We start from the raw sequence: 19,473 nt of genomic DNA, 5'->3' as shown, positions 1-19,473 counted from the left end.
AATTATTAAAAAAAAATTATAAAAATTTGCATAATTGTTTTTTTTTTTTTTTTTTTTTTTTTTTTAATAAAATCATGTAAGATTTCATAGATAAAAAAATAACTATCACATATAATTCGATTAATTTATCGGAATGAATAGGGATTATAAATTTTCAGAAAACGTCTAATCATTTAAATGATTGACTGTTTTGATAAATATGTGAAAAATGGATTAAATTAGGATACTAATATGTAATACACAACATGATCTTTAATTAATAAATTTGATAAAACTGTGATATTTATAAATTTTTAACATTCATTTTATGATAACCATGACTTTTTATTTATTGGTATAATTTTTTCTAGATAAGTTAACAACGATAGAAGAATTTTTTTTTACTTCTTTTTTTAAAGTGTATACTTCGTATACTGGAATATACTGGTTCTGTGATGAGTTAGCAATTGAAAGAATATACTTTTAATTGTGCATTTTAGAATTAAAACCAATTAAATTTTGTCTCATTAGTATAAAACTAATTCATGAATTTTCGAACCAAACTGATGGAGAAAAAATTCATTAATTTGTGTTTCGTATGTTACAGTTAAAATTTTAAACTACGGTTATTATTGGAAAAAAAAGGATTAGGTTAGTGCATTAAACAGTTTTTTTTTTTCAAAATGAAAAAAAAAAATTTAAAAATATAATTTTTAGATTTATAACTCCTCCATTTTGTATATTTAATATTTTCGAGACTAATTTATGTATAAAATAAAATAATAAATATAACTTGAGTAAAATAGTGAATATTTAACAAACTCTATTTTCCTTTTCTCTTAGTTAGCACACAGATTAAATTTAAAAATCGAAGGCAAAGTAATCAAACATTCTATTTGGGGAATTTTAATTCGTATAACTAAACTGAAAGAGAATAAATTTTAATTAAAATTAATAAAGTTTGGGAAAGTATTTAAAATATTTGAAGACTGGATGCTTGACTCAATATTAGAAAGAAAGCCTCAAAATTTCTCAGCAAATAAATTCTTTTATTAATTGAATTATTTCTGCTCGACTATAAAGTGTTAATTTAATTTGCAACTAAAATTATCTTAAAGAGAAAAACAAAAAATATAAACCCTAGGAGTTGTTAAGAAAATGAGTAATCCAATTAATTCATCAAAAACACGCCTTATTTTACAAATTAAAGAAAGAAATGTGTATATTAAAATAAATATAATTCTGGAAATGTTAATAAAAATAAATATGATTCACGGATTTATTAAGAGATAATTTCTTATACGTAGCTAGAAATATTTATTGATAAAATTGTAACAAATTTAAAGAATTTGGGCCTGATTAAAATAGTGATAAAAATTGGCCGTCTCTGATGCAATTTTTCAACTCAAAACCAAACGAAAGAAAAGAAAAAATATTTCTTTTAAAAATACAACCGGATTTACGTCATGCGAAGGGCATGCGCAGTTTTTCATTTAGAGGCGTCGGCTGCGTGACGTTTCAACCAATGGGAGGAAGTTTCCGCTCTTGGTAAATGGCGATCAGGTTTTTCTACGTTGATGTAATATTTACACTCTCACTGTGTGACAGGTTCGCCTAAGAAGCAGATGTAAATTGAAATTGATGTGCTGTGATCTATAATCTAGGCTACATGCAATGTGATCAAGTATCAGGCCTTTCCACGATGCCTACTTCGTGGATTAAGGGTAAGTCTGATCTTACCGCCCAGAAAGAATTAACCTTCACAGAACTTCATACGGAATGCCGTCTTGCTGCACCAGGCTCTCGACTTTCTTATTCCATACGGAGCAAATTAGAACGATTTTTACCCCACGAACGATTTGAAATAGTATCTTATACTCGTGAAGGCTGTGCTCCTCTGTTTATTGCGAGTAAGAAAGGTAATGTAGAAATAGTGGAATATCTTATTGAAGTATGTGGTGCAAGTGTGGAACAGCGAGGAATGTATGAGGTGCCAGACGATAGATCCAAACACTACGTAACCCCGTTATGGTGTGCATCCGTCGCTGGTAAACTCAGTGTTGTTAAGTGTCTAGTGGAACATGGTGCCGATGTTGATAGTGTTTCTGATACAGGATCTACCCCAGTGCGATCTGCTTGTTTTATGACTCATTATGAAATTGTTGTGTATCTAGTGACTAATGGTGCAAATATTCTAAAGCCAAATTTCAACGGAGGTACATGTCTTATCAATTCTGTGCAAAGTGTTCCGCTGTGTGAATTCCTCATTAGGAAAGGAGCCGATGTCAATGCTCAAGACATACAACTCAAAACTGCGCTGCATTATGCAATACAGGAGCACCGCATTGATACAGCAAAATTACTCTTGGAGAATGGTGCAGATCCATTGATCAAAAGCAGATATGGAGATGATGCTCTGCAGACTGCATGCCTCAAAAGTGCCACCCACGTATTTGATTATCTAATTGACAATTATACTTATTCTAGAGAACGCATCGCCGAAGCTCACGAGCTGATGGGAAGCACTTTCCTCGAAGAGCATCACGATATCAGGAAGGCATTGCATTATTGGCGTACAGCGCTCATGTTGCGGTACGAGAACCCCATCGAGCGCCTCGAAAAGCCGAAAACCTTTCGTAAAACCGTGTATCTCTATGCGACAGAGTTTACCACGATGGAAGAATTAGAAAATTTGGTCCTAGATCTCGATCAGATGCGAATGCAGTCCTTAATTATATGTGAAAGAATTTTGGGGCCTTTGCATCGAGACATGATTTTCCGCCTGATGTATCGAGGCGCTGCCTACGCGGACAGCCTCCAATATTTGAGATGCATCGACCTTTGGAAGTATGCCCTGGATTTAAGAATTCAAAAAGACACTTTACTGCACAGTGAAGTATGCTTTGCGGCGCAGGCACTCGTCAGACTTTTCTTAGATCTTTACGAAAAGAATTACAGCGGCGTGCTTCGAGAGAAAGTGGAATTTCAAGACGTTGTCGATTCCATAAGACTGGTGTTCTCTTATTTTCCCGAAGCCAGGCGACTGATAGACGCTAAACCTTTATACAAAAGACATTTAGAAAATTTTGACAAAGTGTTAAGGGTTATGTCTCATCTTCTGTATGTTCTACATGTCATTCCTAAGACAGATGAACAGTTAAATCAAGCGCGTCTTATAATTAATGAAGTCCTGGTGAGTGATCCGCGCGGTTCTTCGGGTGAATCTTTATTGCATATGGTCGTATCCAAGTCCAACGCGATGAAATCGACCTCCATATTCGACGATCCCAGTTCAATTTTCCCTGATCCCGATATTACTGAAATGTTCCTACAGTGTGGTGCAGATGTGGATTGCGTTAATCATAATTTAAGTACGCCTTTGCACGTGGCGTCCCTACCATTGAATTTTCATCCGCAGGTAGTCGAAGTGCTCCTGCGTTACGGAGCTCACATAGATCGTAGGAATAGCAGCGGTCACCATCCACATCAGTTGCTACAGAGTATACCAGAGTGTGGTGTAAATCATTTGAATTATATCTCTTTAAAGTGTTTAGCAGCACGTAAGGTGATGGAAAAACAAATTCACTTTTTAGGCGAAGTTCCTGTAGGTTTAGAAGAATTTATTAGGATCCATTAATGAATTTTAATAGTGGCTCAAGTTTTTTAATTTTGAGAGTATATATGTATAGATTTTTTTAAGTACAAATTATAGAGGATATATATTATGTGTACATAAAGAAAAAATTATTGAAAGTGTTCAGTATTGTTTTAGGAAGATTACTAAACTTATGGAGGGAAAAAAAATGATGTGTTTTCGTACTAAAAGCAATAGGGTTGTTCCACCATTTACAAATGTCATATTTGCAGAAAAATAGTGAAGAAAATTTTTTTTTCTTAACAAAACAGGTTCTCTTTCTTAAAAAAAGAAGAAAAAATTATCAGCTCTAAAAATTTTTCTGAAAAAATCTTTTGAACAAGTTATAATAGCTACTCTAATTTTTAGAGACTTTTCAAATTAAAACCTGAATGTTACTGGCATAAATGCTACACAACATAGTCTTCGATTTGCAACACCTATTTTTTTTCCAAAATTTTTTAAAAAGTGATATAGTGTTAATTAATAAAAATTAATGTAAGACACCAAAACTTATTTTCACAAAAATCATTAGAAATCCTCAAATTTTTTTTTATGAGTTATAATTTTTTAAAATCTGCAAGGATGACCTTCCTTAATGGTGGACTTACCCAATAGTAGTTTAAAATTTTTCATAATTTTGCTTTGTTGTCATTTTTTTAGTGATGCTCTGTTATACTCAATATTTTCAACCAGTCATTGACAACAGCCTATCTTAAGATTTAATGGTTATAATAAATATTTTTTTGTGATGTTATCAGATAATACTGAGCATCATTGAGAAGTTAATACAGCAATATTTTTAGCGCTGAAGAAATAATAGTGATAACAATTTTAGTGGTGAATTCTTTATAATAGGTCTAGATCTAGAAATAAATAAAATTACAAACTTCTCCTTTTTGTTTATAATTATGATCAAATATGTAAATGTTTGCATATACTCTTTCTCCATAAATCATTTCTGTTATTTGGTTATAATTATCAGTTCATGATAATGTTTACTTGATCATTTCGCTAGGGTTGTTAAAGAGTAAGAATTTTAAAATTGAATTGCATAATTTGTTTGTTATTGTTCCTAGTTCTGAATTTTTATAGTTTTTGTTCGAAGTTCCTTAAATGAGTTGAACAACACACAGAAAAAGACAAGGAAATAAATTGAAGCTATTTTATTTTAACAAAAGAAAAGTTTCAGTGGTTTTATTGCTATTTTTTGATTTGAACAAAATGTTTTGTTTTACTTTTCAATTCCAAATATATGGTATATTTTAGTCAATTATATATTTACTTATATCTACAATGCATGCTTTGTTTTTTTTTTTTTTGTTGAAAAATTATGTCTTTTAATGAATTATATCGAGAATTCTGGCTAAGAAATTGTGCTACCCAGGGTGTGAAAAGTAATTATTTATATGAATACAAAAGTTTAAAATGGAGAGCTAGGTATGGTATGCTCACATGGTATTATCATAAATGGAGACAACCCACTTTGAAATAGGAAAGGTTAGAATTTTTAATCAAATTTACATTATGTTGATTTCTAGCTCTTTTGTAGATTAAAAAAGTAATTTTTTTTTCCTTGTTAATTTTTTTTTAACTCTCAATTTTGAGTGAGGCATACATTAAAATGTTTAAAAAAAATTTAATGTAAAGAATTTTTCTCTAAAAATCATGAACTGAAATGTAAACAAAAATTTGACTTAATTATTATTAAAGTTTTAAGAAAAGATTAATTTTTGTATGCAAGGTAAATTATTCTAAGCATTTTTTATGATAATATATTTTTTTATTAATTCCTATCATTTGAAGTAATGGATTATTCACCGATGTTTATATTCTAATAATCTTATTATTATGGGGTTAATTTAACTGTTCCTAATTATTTTATCAGCATATAGTATAATGAAACTGATATTTTTTTATAAATTGCATCTTAATAGATATTTCTTAATGTAGCTAAAATCTAAAATGAATAAATAATTAATAGTCATAAGTATAAATAAAATTTTAATTAAGATTATTTTGTATATATATATGTGTGTGTTCAATTAAAAATTCACTGATAAATCAAAATAGTTTTTTTACTTGTTCAGTTCCTATTTGGTGCTTTGATTTTCTTCTTGTTTTTCTTATGCAAGCTTTATTTTACTAAGAATTAATAACTTTATCTAGGCACATTTTTTGCTGCACAGACTTCAGTTCAAATTGTTTTGGTACACTTAATAAAGAACACTCTTATAAAACTTATCTATCAAAATTAATTAAATAAATTGACTTTGCTTAATTGTTTTACTTAAACTACCATCTGCTGCGTTTTTAGCCAAAAAAAAAATCTTAATTATTTTAAATTAATGAATTTTGTTTAAAAGTATAGAACCTGTGGGTTATCTTATGTCTTTTTTCTCATTTATATTATAGTATGTTTCATGTTATTCATTGCTTTATATGCATAGGGCCCCTAGATTTAAGGAATGAAGGAAATTAAATTTTGTCTTTAAGTGTGATTTGATTATTTGAAGTAAAAATCTGCTGCATGTAATTTGTATTGCTTAACACTCAAAGCTTTAGTCTGGGCTTATTCTGAGTTTTTAGCTATGAAAAAACTGGTTTTTTGGCAGGAAAGAAAACATTGAATGAAAGTATATTTGTTGACATTTCAAAAGCTGAGTCAGTTAAGTGACACTAATTCTAAATTGACTTCTTTTTGACTGTAGAAATTTTTACTTTTTTTTTAAAAAAATTCTTAATACAATTAATCTGCAAATACATTTCATTCTGAATATTAAAAATTGAAACTAGATTTAGTATTTTAACTTTGCTCTTACTTTTTTAAAGTATGTGGTGGTTATCTGTTGCAAAGACAATTTGTTTTAGAATAGAAAACATGTTTTTGTATGTTACAATAAGTCATAAGCAAGAGCTATTGTTTTAAGGAGGTTTTAAAATTAATGTATGCATGTTAAAATGTGTCAAAAGATTTTATGTATTTTAGTAAGAGTATGATAATTTTATTTATTTAACATAAATTAAAGCTATGATTGTGATGTTTGCAAAAGTGAATGAAGATAATTTAAAAATATCTTGCATTTTTTAATTTTACATCTTTCGTAGAAGAAAAGAAGGAAATGTGTACATTTTTACAAAAAATCATTGCAGTCATGGCCTTAATTATGGCTATTATTCATTTAAACTTTTTTTTATTTAATTTCAAAGAGGGACTTATTTACTTACTAATTTTTGGAGTGCCATATCATAATTATATTATTTGAACTATTTCATAGATAGTATATATTGTATTTGAAGAGTTTTTTTTTTATTTCAGATGAAATGAGATAATTATTTTGATTTATTTATAATAGAATTATTTTCTTGTATTTAGAATAGGCACCTTATGAGTTATTTTTATCAAGCATTACTTAAGGATGAAATATATTTTTTACAGGTTAGATATAGTTTATAAAGCTTCAAAAAAAAGTTTTTTTTTTTTATTTTTTAAATCTAGTGTTAAAATAAATATTGGCTATAAATGATTTTTTTTTTCAAATGTTTTTTTTTCACCTCTTATTTACCGAATTATTTAAAAATTATCAAAAATATGTCGAACTTTTTCTTTTGTTGCATTAAATATCTTTTTTAAACTTTGACAAATATTTTTCAGAAATTTTTTAAATTAGACTTACTTTACAGTATAAAATTTTATATTTAAAGTTTAACATTTAATACTTTGTTTTATACTAGTTGAAAATGTTAATGAATCAACAAAAAAATATGAAAGACTTGCAAAATTGATCAAGATAGGAAAGCTGAGAAATGAGGAATCTTAAAATGACATCTTTAAACGAAATATTAACTAAATGGTATTCAGCATCAAATAATTGTGTGTAACAAATTGGTAATTATAATCGGAAAGTCATTACTGGGACTGACGAGTTTTTGGCTGGGATGTTTTGTTTTGTTTCAATGCTGTATGGAAATAACATTAGTAGAACTTAAAAGTCCCGTTGGTTCATTCATTAAGGATCGATTAATGTGAAATGCGTTTTCTTGTTAAAAATTATGCTCCGAAAGCACTTTTAACATCCTGTGGCCGGCAATCCTTTTGTAAAGTTGTTTGCTATTTTCTTGTAAGATTACTCAAAATTTAGATTCTTACTGAATTTATGTCCGGAAAGAAAATATTTTAGTTCAAAAATGCAATGTATCTACACAATATTCCTTGTTTGTGCCTAAGAAATATTTGATTAGTAAGAACTATATTAGTATATATTATCTAGTTATAAATAAAATTATTATTGATAGTTTTGTAATAAATAAATTCTAGGTATGGAGTTATAAATTGAAAAATAAAATTTATTCACGTGTGAGGCGGTAATCAAGAGGGGGTGGCAAGAGGAACTATTGTCTCGGGGGAGGATTACTGGGGGTCATACCAAATTTTTTCAAAGACATAGTGTTTTTTAAGAAGAAAATGTGCAGAGAATTTTTTTATATCTATATAAGAACTACAATTTTGTTTAAAGAATTTTCAAATATTCTGCAAAATAAAAATAGAATTTTTCTGCTTTGCTAAAGGGGCTCATTATAAGTTTTGTTCTTGAGCCCTTAAAACCTTTGTTCACGTGAAAATAACACATAAAATTGTGCGGCTTATGACATTTTTGTGTAGATGTTTTAAAAAGTAAAATATTTAAATTTTTATAACTTAATAAAATATTTTTAGTAATAATCAAATTACAGAATAAGGTTTTGTTTCCTTCAAAAAAAAAATTTTTTTTTTTTTTAACTGTCAAGAAATTTTTGTTATTTATAAAAGATATGCATATTTTTGTTCAATTGTATTATTAATTGCATTTCGTTAATTGTATTTGATAAGTATTTTATATGGCACTGTGTTGCTGTTAACAATTCAACATAGTTCATTTGACAACTGACATACTACAGTGAAACCTCTCGGTAGCGACCACTCTTCGTTCCATAGTAAAACGGTTGTTGATTTTAATTTTAGTCAGTGTCATGTTTTTGGTATGGAATTGCCACTCGTATGGGTCATAGAAACTGGATCGATTTATTAAATTTAGAGTCAACAAAAATGATCTATTTTAATAAAAACGAATTACCCATTATGAATGATAGAACTATTTTAAATAAATAAAGTTAAGTTTGTATTTCATTTTATATCATTAAGTTATTTACCTTGAATAAACTGAGAGGAAGTTCATTTGTTTGAGATGCTTAGTTTTTTCTAAAATAACTTTTTTCGAAATTTAACTTTCAACTCTAAAAATAAATCATTGATGGTATACTCTTCAGCTACTAATTTTTCAGACTGCAACATAAGAATGTAGATTTCTTTCAGAGATCATCACATGAAACAAGTATTTTGAATGCATTTTAATCTACTTATTTGATGGTCTCTCTTAAAGATTTGCTTCAATACAAAATCTATGGAAAAATTTCAGTGTCTCCCAAAAGTGGTCGTCAATAGAAGGGTGGTCCTCCATGGAGGTTTCACTTTAGTGAAGGAGAATAAAAATATTCTCTATAATAAAAATTCCAAATTTTTTTAAAGCATTGAGAAAGAAACCTGAACACCTTATATATGTCATACAATTATGCTGCTGCTTGATGTTTTTCTTGAGAAAAATGCCTAATGTTGAATATAGGTTTGCCATTTAATATTCTAGATTTTTCTTAACAAGATTATATATGTTTATTCTCTTGCATAAGATAGTTGCAATTCTTATAATAAATAAAAAAATTTATGCAGTATCACTAAAATTTTCTGTTTTAAAAGCTATTTTCTATTGGCAGTCATCAAATATTTTATGATATGCTTTTGGGCCTATTGAGAAAATGTTGCAAAAAAAAATAATGAACACCAAATTTATGGTGTTTATGATTGAGTTTGTTTTTAAAACTGTCTCTGACTGTGATGTTATGTCTTTTACTTTCATCCTGGATAACCTTGCTACTATTTATATTTGTAATTCCACTGATCAGTTTGAAGCCTTGTCATAATGAGAGTGTGATAATTTCATATGAAATGCAAATCATTAAAAACTTATGCTTTCAACTTTTAATTTTTCTTGTCTCAAATTTTCTAGCCATTTAATGTATTTGTTTTTGTTTTTTTTTATGCAACACAATTTTTGATATCCTTATTCTTCGTTCACAGAATATGGGGGAACAACTGCCTTTATAAGAAACTAAATATAGCGAATGTATCCCAAATATAAGTGCAGAACCCGTTATCCGGAAATCAGAAAACCAAAAAACCGGAACGAAATTCGATAAATTTTCTCGCCATTTAAAAAAAAAATTTTTTTCCTCGTAAGATTTTACGATTTTTCTTTCTTTTTTTAAAGATGTTTACCTTACCATCATTTTGGAAATAATCATTAGTGTATTACTTCATCGTTTTTTCTTATTTTTAAGATTATTTCCAATTTTTTTTTTCTTTTTAGTTGGGTTTAACAATAAAAAAAACGGCTTTTTGTAGCGATTCAGAAAACCGGAAAAATCAGTAATCCGGAATAGCGACCGTTCCGGATAATCGGTTCCCTTGGATTTCTAAATACATATATATGTTACCGTGAATGGCCGAAATCAAAAGAATGTCGACTCTCACCGGTGAATGTCAACAATCACATAATCGCTTTGGTGAATGTCCGCAGCACTATTTGTTATATCCGATTTGATATTAATTTATGCGTTGATATCATTATATTGATTCGATATTCTAATTATCTGCTGAGGATAAACATCAGTGTTTGCAAATTTAGAAAAGCTTTGATGTAGGGCATACCGAGAAAATGTATACCAGGCAGTGGCACTTAACTTGACCTTATATATATTTCGGACGTGAACGAAAGTGGCTATGGTGGAAGTCAACAACCACGCATTTCGGTTATTCACGATTATTAGAGTGACCAAGCTCTGGACACAGGGAAAATCTACAATCAACTCTGGATTCTCGTGTAATACGCAATGTGGCACCAATAATTACACAACAATTCCCTATGAGCGTGATGCTGTCCATTGAGCATTGAAACTAATAACCAATTATATCTGGTATTTTATTAATATTTAGGTAATAATTAGAGCCCGGATTTTGATGACCTAAAAAATCTCAACTAATGCCCTTAAAAAGTGCAAAAATGCCCTTAAAAAAGGCCAAAAATGCCCTTAAAAATGCCTTAAATAAAGTAAAAATATTGAATCAAAAAAATTTTTTGGTCTTTAAAATTATTATGAGTCATTTAAAAAAATATAAAGCAATGCAATACTTCATTTAAGTTTAAAAAAAATGTTTTATATCCTAAAATAGCAAAAAAAGGAAAATATATTGACACCAAAATATTTTTATTTTGTATAGAAACTTTAATGGATATAACAACTTCCATCTAAATATCAGAATTACATTGGATTATTAAATGTTTTTTGATAATTTGAAATGTAAACGAGCGTCTCTTCCTGCAGAAAGTAAATTTCAAATTCAAATTTTTTCTCTCGCGAAAGTAAATTTTCATTCCTGCAGAAGCTTCTTTCAACGTCTACTGATGTTATAGGTGCGTACTTGAAAAAGACGGTCTCATTTACTTACAATTCTTCTTCAATTTGAAAAGATTTTGCTTCACCTTTTAATATTCTATAGATTTTCTTCATTGTTTGGAAGCCAGTGTAATAATGAAAATTGATAATAAATAGTAAAAATTGGAAAAAATTAACAAAAAACTTTACAAAAATGCATTAAAATGCAAAATACGCCCCAAAATTTAAAGAAAAATGCTCTAAAAGACAAAAAATGTCCAAAAATTCATAAAAATGCAAATGTCATCAAAATCCGGGCCTTAGTAATAATTCATTTATTTTTGTAGCTATATGCTGTAAAAAATAGTTCCTCTCGTAATTATGAAGTTTTCAATCGTATTAATATTTCTGTAGTTTGTGTAATCTAGGTAAGCATTTTTTTTTTCTCTTGTAATTAGCTGCTCTAGAAAAATTATTCGCGTAATTCAAAAATATTATTTCTAATAGTAAATTTTTTTTTTGTAATTATCTGCTGTAAAAAATTCTCGTCACTTAAAAACGTTTCGAATCGTATAAGCATTTATATAATCGCACACCGGAACCCTAGGGTTCTGTGAAGGACTTAAAGGGTTCCACTAGTTGAGACTTCTTTTAAACCAGTTATGAATTTTTGAAACCTCTAATTATCTTTAGATCCAACCAGTGCTCCCCCATTATTTTTATTCATCATCATAACGCAATTATAATTTGGGATTTTTAAGATAATTTGTTTAAAATTTATTTTCCGCTTTACTGAGATGATCGCGGTGAATGTTTTTTTTTTCTTTTCGGAAAGGTCAGTTTCATAAAAAAAAAAGCTTATTAATAAAAATTGGTCAGTAGCAGTTTTCAATGATTAAAAGTGTACAGTATCAAAAACAAGGATTGTATTTAATTTTTTTTAAAAATTGTTTAATTTATCTTTGTCAAAGTTAAGTTGTTTTTTAAGGGGAGTTGAAAAGTTTTGTCTGCAAAGTGGGCGCTGAGTCAAAAAAGGTTGGGCACCCATGTTCTAGAACAGCAGTTTCCTTTTCTTTTTTTTTTTTAGGCTACGGAACTCTCTAAATCAGTGGTGCGCAAACTAGGGGTCGCGACCCCTGTGGGGGTCACCAGAAGTTTTTTGGGGATCGCCAAATTTTTATGAAATGCATTATCCCTGCATGCTGCATACTATACAGTGTACATATAAAAAGTGAAGCGCCGCCACTAACTGTTTAATTGCAATTTCATGCTGTCCACTCTTTCTTTGACCGTAATACGTAATGTATTCTCTATCTGGCTATCCGTGGAAAAACAATATCCCGTTTTATACAAGAATGCCATCAGAGTATTAATACAATTTGCATCAATGTATTTATGTGAAACTAGATTTAGCAAACTAGTTTCAATAAAAACTAAATACCGCTCGCGTTTAAACCCTGAAGATGGTATGCGAATTGCAATTAGTAACATACATCCAAACATCGATGAGATAATTAGAAACTTGCAGCCACATACATCTCATTAAAGGGCAATTACTGATTTTTGAGTTATACAAAAAGTATTTTCTTAAAATTATAAATAAAAATTAATATGAGTTAAATATGATGATGTTTTTATTCGATGAAACGAAAGAAATGCTCGAAATATACATCGTATTTGTGAACATTTATCTCTAGGGGTCGCCGAAAATTTTCTCTCTACAAAAGGGGTGGCAGTCGAAAAAAGTTTGCGCACCACTGCTCTAAATGATCATGCTTATTTCGGCGGAACCCCGGCATTATATAAAAAAAAAAGTTCATTAGCAGCTGGGAGCATGCTAAAATATAGAAAGTTGCTAATTATTTTGAAAATATTAAATGTGAAGGAATGAAATATTTAAATTATGAATTTGTTATGTATGTATTTGCTGAAAATGATATAAATCAATTCAAAAAGGAACTGAGAGAGAATAGAAACGTAATTTTATCTTGATGAGTCATACTTATGGAATTTTTAATGTATACCTATTTTTTTCAAAAGTTAAATGTATCGTTGCTAAATTTTTTTTTTTTTTCTTTTAATTTTGAAACTTTTTTTTAATAGCCAATACATAAGTAATTTTATAGATTCAACCAATATACTAAAAGAGTTATGGATTTTCGATTGAATATAAATATGATAATTACTGGTTAAAAAAAGATTCGAACTATTGGAACCTCCGCGGAGATCCTTTTAGAAATCGCTCATCGTGTATGTAATAAGTTGGATATGGATTAGCAATATTAATTATACAAGTATGTCTCTATTTAATACCCACCCGCATTATTCTTGAGGAAGGAGGGGGGGGGGTATAAACTTGAAACTAGACCTCGAATATGGTACACTTTTTTAACAGATCACGTGTTCACAAGGCTACAAGGTATACCTGTGGAAGAGCACGTGACGCTTTTTGGAATTCCGGTCGTTATTATTTAATTGTGACCGTGGGCGTGGATAGATATCGTAATTTATGCAATTTGAGCAGGTAGTAGAGACAACCATTTGCTTACCGTAACCCTAAACTCGTTTCCCTCAAACGTGTTTCTTCGTTTTCTAAATTGTAAATTAAATGAGTGACTCTTTCTTAAAATTAATGGGTTATTTGAAGTAACAATCGTTTGAATTTCATTTTGAAGATGGAAGCCTGATAATCGTAATATTCTCTAGACTTCGGCAGGCCGTTTCACTTTTTTAGACCCAGCATCTAATATACAATAAATATTTTATTCAATTTTATATTTTAACTGTTTGATGCAGAATTTTTTTTAAACCTATTTTTCATTATTTTGTATTCATTTAAGTCAAAGTAAGTGAAGAATATTATAGTTAGAGTTTTCATAATTTATGGTTTTAAAAAACAGCATGAAACACTTTTTCTGTGTTAAAAGTAAAATCTTCCGAACACGGCTCCCTTCCAAACAATAATTTTTCGAATTTGCAGTTTGTTGGATCTAAGATGTTTCTTTGCTCCAACAAACATTCGACCCATTTAACGTTTGAAGGAGGATTTTAAAAATGACATGGTTTAAAGTTGTGTAAAAATTTATTTACCTAACAAATCAATTTTTAACATCATTGAACTGAAATAAAAATAAAATAATAAATAGTAAAAAAAAAAAATTTAATGGAGTTTTCTTCGGATAAACAACATTAATCAGTGTTCGCAGAAAAAAATTCGATTTGTTTTACTCGTACTAGAGATAGCGAAGCGTGCATAAAGGAACATTAAGTGTTTTAAGCTTTCGATCGCTCTTTTTTTAGCTATTGAAATAATATCGCATTTTAAATATTCGAACTCTTTAAAATTCGATTCCTCAGGAACTATTCAACTGATTTTGCTCAAATTTTGAATTTTGCCATGTAAATTTACAAACTTTAAAATGACGTAAAAAATTGTATACCTTACGATTCAAAAGTTTTTCGACTATTATTTGATAAAATATTAAAAAATAATAAATATTTACTAATATTTATATTTTTTATGGAATTATTTTTGAATAAACGAGTTTTATGATTGCGTGGAAAATGTTTTCAATTCATTAAAAAAGAAACTCTCTAGATAAGGCAAAGTACGTAAAAAGTAAAATTAACATTAAAGGATCCAAGCTTCAGCTTTCCTGACCCAACTATTTCTCTGATTACGACTACCCCCTATGTTTTGGGGATCAGAATTTCGTATTCGTCGAAAAAATCATTCGTCGTTTATTCAGAGAAGGTTCGTTTTTCTGTCTGATAGCGTAACTTAAACTATCGTCTGCACTAATTATTAGCATATTTAGGTTAGGACCTAGAACCATTAAAACTGAGTGCTAGTACGTGATAATCCTATTATTGGGTCAAAAGTTATTTAGAGTTTTTCCCTTTTTATTAAGTACTGTATCTTGAAATAATGCATACATATTTACTCGTCTAATATCAGAGTGAAATATGAAGAAAAAAAAAACTTTCTTTGGATTATGCGAAAGTTTAAATTCTCATTTAATTTACTTGCAATAGGCAGTACTTTAAAAAGGAAGTTTCACTGACGTCATTAAATTACGTCACTCAATTTTCAGAAGATATCGTTGCACTGCGTCATTATCTACTGCTGTAATCAGCTGATGTATCATGCATCTTCATCCTGTATCGGAGTAAAAATGTTAGATGAAATATGCATCCAATATATCTTATCGTAGTGAAAACGACCTCGAATATACCTGACAGCTCGATTTTTACATGGCAGTTGATATTAAAGGTTAAAATCAAGAACAAAGTTTTTCGGCTATTTTGTATCTGATATAGTGTTTTTTTTTCCGGACACGAGGAAAAATTTTTGAAAACGATTTTTATCTACGGTTTCCACGTTATTTATTGGATTGATTCAGTCATTTTTAAAATTAGAACTTTTCTTGTGAACTTGCTGTTTTATCAAACGAAATTGAATCGAGCCTAAAAATTTATTTGATGTGGTTTTAAGTATAAGTTCTTTCCAAATTGTTAGAATTCGGTACTTGAACTAGAAGAAGAAGAACTCGGATGCCCACACATGTGACCTATGACGTCAGCGCCAGTTAATCTTTATCAGCAAGATGGCGAGTTGAAGTACAGCTATGTTTCTCTACATAAGTTAGAATGTTAATTAACGTGAAATTAATGAAATATAATGCCGTATCGCACATAGAATTTTTTGAAATAAATTTTTTTCTCGTCTACGTCTTTTACTTAAATTAGATTTATTATTTGTTTATGTTTTTTATTGTAACGGTGATATATTTTTGTTTTGTGTACCTGGCAACTTCGTTGCAGAATTAGTCGTAGCTGTATTCAGCAACTGAGCAATTGGGAGAGAGTAACGGACCGGGCTGAGATCTCTATACTTCGTTTATTAAATGCCCTCTCAGCCTCCCATGACATCCATATTCAGTGGATGCCCTCACACGTGGGTCTTTTTGGCAACGAACGTGCTGATCAGTTGGCAAAAGAAGGTACTTCCCTCCCAGCCTCTCCAAACACGGCCCTCACTTACTCTGAATTATATTCTATCCGCAAATCTAAAGTTAATAAAGCTTAGCTTGTTCCACCGGATCACAATTGGTATCCCCGCAAGCGTCCTGCAAGAGCCCTTGACCTTCAGGGTACACGTGCCGACCAAACCGCTACCTGTAGATTTGTCAGTGGGCATACTAAGAGCCTCACTTTCAGTGGACAAATTAAACTTTTTCCATCTTGTAAAAAGTGCAACTCCAGCGAGGCTAGTCCTCACCATCTACTTGATTGCCTGGATTTCACCATGGAAGAGGTTCTTGAGAGACCTCTCCTTTTCCTCGATTTTTTGAAGACTCGCGAGCTCATGGATCTGGTATAGCTCCGCTATCAAAGCTGGGATTGGAAACAACAACACACATAAGTTTTTGTATGTTCTGCATGGCTTCATACTTGTCTTTGTGTTAAGTAAGAAATACGTAGTGAAAGAATTGAAATCTTTGTGAAAGAATCATTATGTAAGAACATAGAATGCATCACTTAAGAAAATGGATACTTGACGGGCTTGGCTTACTGGAAATAGAATGGAAAGAACAGTCGCTGACGTAAGCAAATGCCACGCTTCAACAACCAATCATGATCGAGATACCCACACTACGTCACTTGCAGGTATCTCATTAAACTGCGAGTAATGTGACCAGGAGGTAATAAAAATATTATGTATGCATATTTTGGAGATTCTAAACCTTCTTCTCCTATAGGACAATATTAACAGCCGTCACCAGCAGAAGGGCGATTAAATATAGCAAATGGTGATTGAAAAATTGTTTGCCAACTTGGCGTTCTTTTTGACGAAAATGCACACCCTCAGCATTTTATTGTTATTTTTAATAAATATGGAATTGGTGTGAATATTTTATAATATACTGAAAATTATTTTATTCCACGCTTATTTCTTAAAATACTTCTCTTAAACAGAAATGAACCATAAAATATTTACGATATTTTGAGAAATGTTTCGAAAGAAATGTCTTCCATTACTAATATCAACACCTTTTTTTAAGCATTTAGTATTTTCAATTTTGAAAAAGAGGCTACTGCTAAACATGCTACAACTGGCCATTGGCCTGTAGCAAAATATTCAAAATTTGCCTAACTCTACCCCCTTATCAGCAGCAAAATATGCTAATCCTCTTAACTCTTTCTCTTATGCTTATGAAAGATTTTTTTAAAGTAATTTTTACCGGGGCTATTAACAAAATAAACACTTAGTTTCAGATTATTGTAATTCGACGAACACCCCCCATACTTCCACTTAAGTTCATCTGACATAACGAATAAAATATAATTAAATATTAAAAAACGTGCAATAAACTACGTTTCTTTTTATCGAGAGCTATCAGATATCAATGATGTTATCTTAAAAAATTTTTTGACATAGCAGAATTATTTATTGTTTAAATTTAAACAAAGGCTAGTTGGCATTGAAACAATGGCAAACGATGAAAAAAAAATATTTTTAGGTGGTCTCTTCCGAAAGATATAAATTGAATTTTTTGAACTCCTCCCACTGTCAAAATTTCAGGACGATAATGTAATCAGTTCTCGAGTTATGAGACATACACACAAACTGTTCATTTTGTTAGTATAGATAAATTATTTTATTTAATTCAAAAGATATCGATATAATTCAAACTCTTCATTTTGTTATCATATATAATTTTTTTTTATTTAATTCGAAATTCAAAAGATATCGATATAATTCAAACTCTTCATATTTTTATTATAGATACATTATTTTATTTAATTCGAAATTCAAGTGACATCGATTCCCTTTAATTTTTTCAATAATTTCTGATATTGTCAAGCATGTTTTACGAGTTCGTAAATAATATTTTAAAAATTGGTTGGATATAATTTAGTTTATAAGGAGCTATCTAACTTGACCTTATTATTTGGAATGAAGAAAAAATATTTCAATAATTGCGACAATTGCCCTATATATTTCCCCCCGCCTGCATAACAACCCCTTAAATTATAACCTAGTTACGCTACTGATAAGATCGAAAGATATTTGAAATTGTTCGTTTTATTTATTATGCTATTTTATTTTCTTATTGACTGTATTTACGGTTGTTTTCATAATTGACTACAATTTTAACCATTCCAGATGCTGCCGGATAAAAGGGCTGATCATAATGTAATTTATTAGATAGTTATTTTGTACAAAAGCCGACTTATAATTAAATAGCTTAGAGTAAGTCCCCAAAACTCCTTAAAATTAAGTAATGTTACCGAACTTTTAAAAACTTAGCATAGAATTATTCTGGAGGTTTAGCTCTTTTTTTTAAAAATCAGTATAAGGGCTTGAGATTCTTCAGAGGCAAAGCCCTAACTGGCTTGATAAATCTCCAGAATGAAATTTTTGCATGCATGAACGTTTATTTCGCATGTATATTAATGAAAATATATGAACGTCCCTTTTGTTAGTCTTTCATGGGAAAAAATGGGAGGCTCAACTTTTATTTAAATAAACACTTTATTTTAAGTGAAATCAAAAGTATTGAGTATTAGTGACATAAAAATATTGGATGTTATTAATAAGAAAATATATTATGCTTTGATGGAATAAATGCAGAATATTACTATTATTCAGAATGTAGAACATTATAATGAGCAATAAATATTAAATTTACTGAATACGGTGCGCAAATAAATGAATAAACGGACCACCCTGAATAACTTTTGATCTAATCATCAGATCTTTACCTTCTAGAACTCAATCGCTTGAAGGTGTGACCTCAAATATGCTAATTAATGAGTGCAGATGCTATTAAGTTAAAAAATCCATCTCAAAAACGTTTTTTTTTCGAATAAAAATTACTTTTTTCGACGGATTCGGACTGGAAATATTGTCCCAATAGTTTGGTCAAGAGAGTAGTTTAAAGTTTGGATCCTCTAATGTAAATTCTACTTGTTCACCGAGAAATTTTTAAGTGAATTGAAAAATTTTTGCATACAATTATAAAATTCGTTTAATCATAATGCAAAATATAACTTTTAATAAATATTTATTATTTTACTGAATAAAAGTCTAAAAAATTTTGAATTGTAAGGTTTGCCAATTTTACAATATCTTAAAGAATGAAATTTTAAATGACAAAATACAACATTTGAGCGAAATCAAACGTATAGTTTTTGAGAAATTGAATTCTGTGTAGAAATTATTTTCCTATACTCAGTCATTGCGATTAACTTTTTCGATTAAAAATTTGCTTCATCCGGTGACCAGCTCGTCCGCCTTTTTAATGAAATATTATTTAAAATATTTC

At 29.6% G+C, this 19,473-nt stretch overlaps 1 protein-coding gene across 1 annotated transcript; it reads left to right on the top strand.

The window, feature by feature from the left end:
• Positions 1-1,494: 1,494 nt before the first annotated feature.
• m-cup (ankyrin repeat protein mann-cup) lies at positions 1,495-9,690 on the top strand. The gene has a single exon (XM_016055721.4). The coding sequence runs from the start codon at positions 1,649-1,651 to the stop codon at positions 3,614-3,616; it is 1,968 nt and encodes a 655-aa protein (XP_015911207.1). The 5' UTR covers positions 1,495-1,648; the 3' UTR covers positions 3,617-9,690.
• Positions 9,691-19,473: the final 9,783 nt, after the last annotated feature.

This window comes from Parasteatoda tepidariorum, chromosome 2 (assembly GCF_982258835.1).
Source record: "Parasteatoda tepidariorum strain Cologne lab strain chromosome 2, Ptep-v5.0, whole genome shotgun sequence".
Lineage (NCBI taxonomy): Eukaryota > Metazoa > Arthropoda > Arachnida > Araneae > Theridiidae > Parasteatoda > Parasteatoda tepidariorum.
The sequence above is the reverse complement of the archived record's forward strand: the minus strand, read 5'-3'. Positions and strand labels throughout refer to the sequence as shown.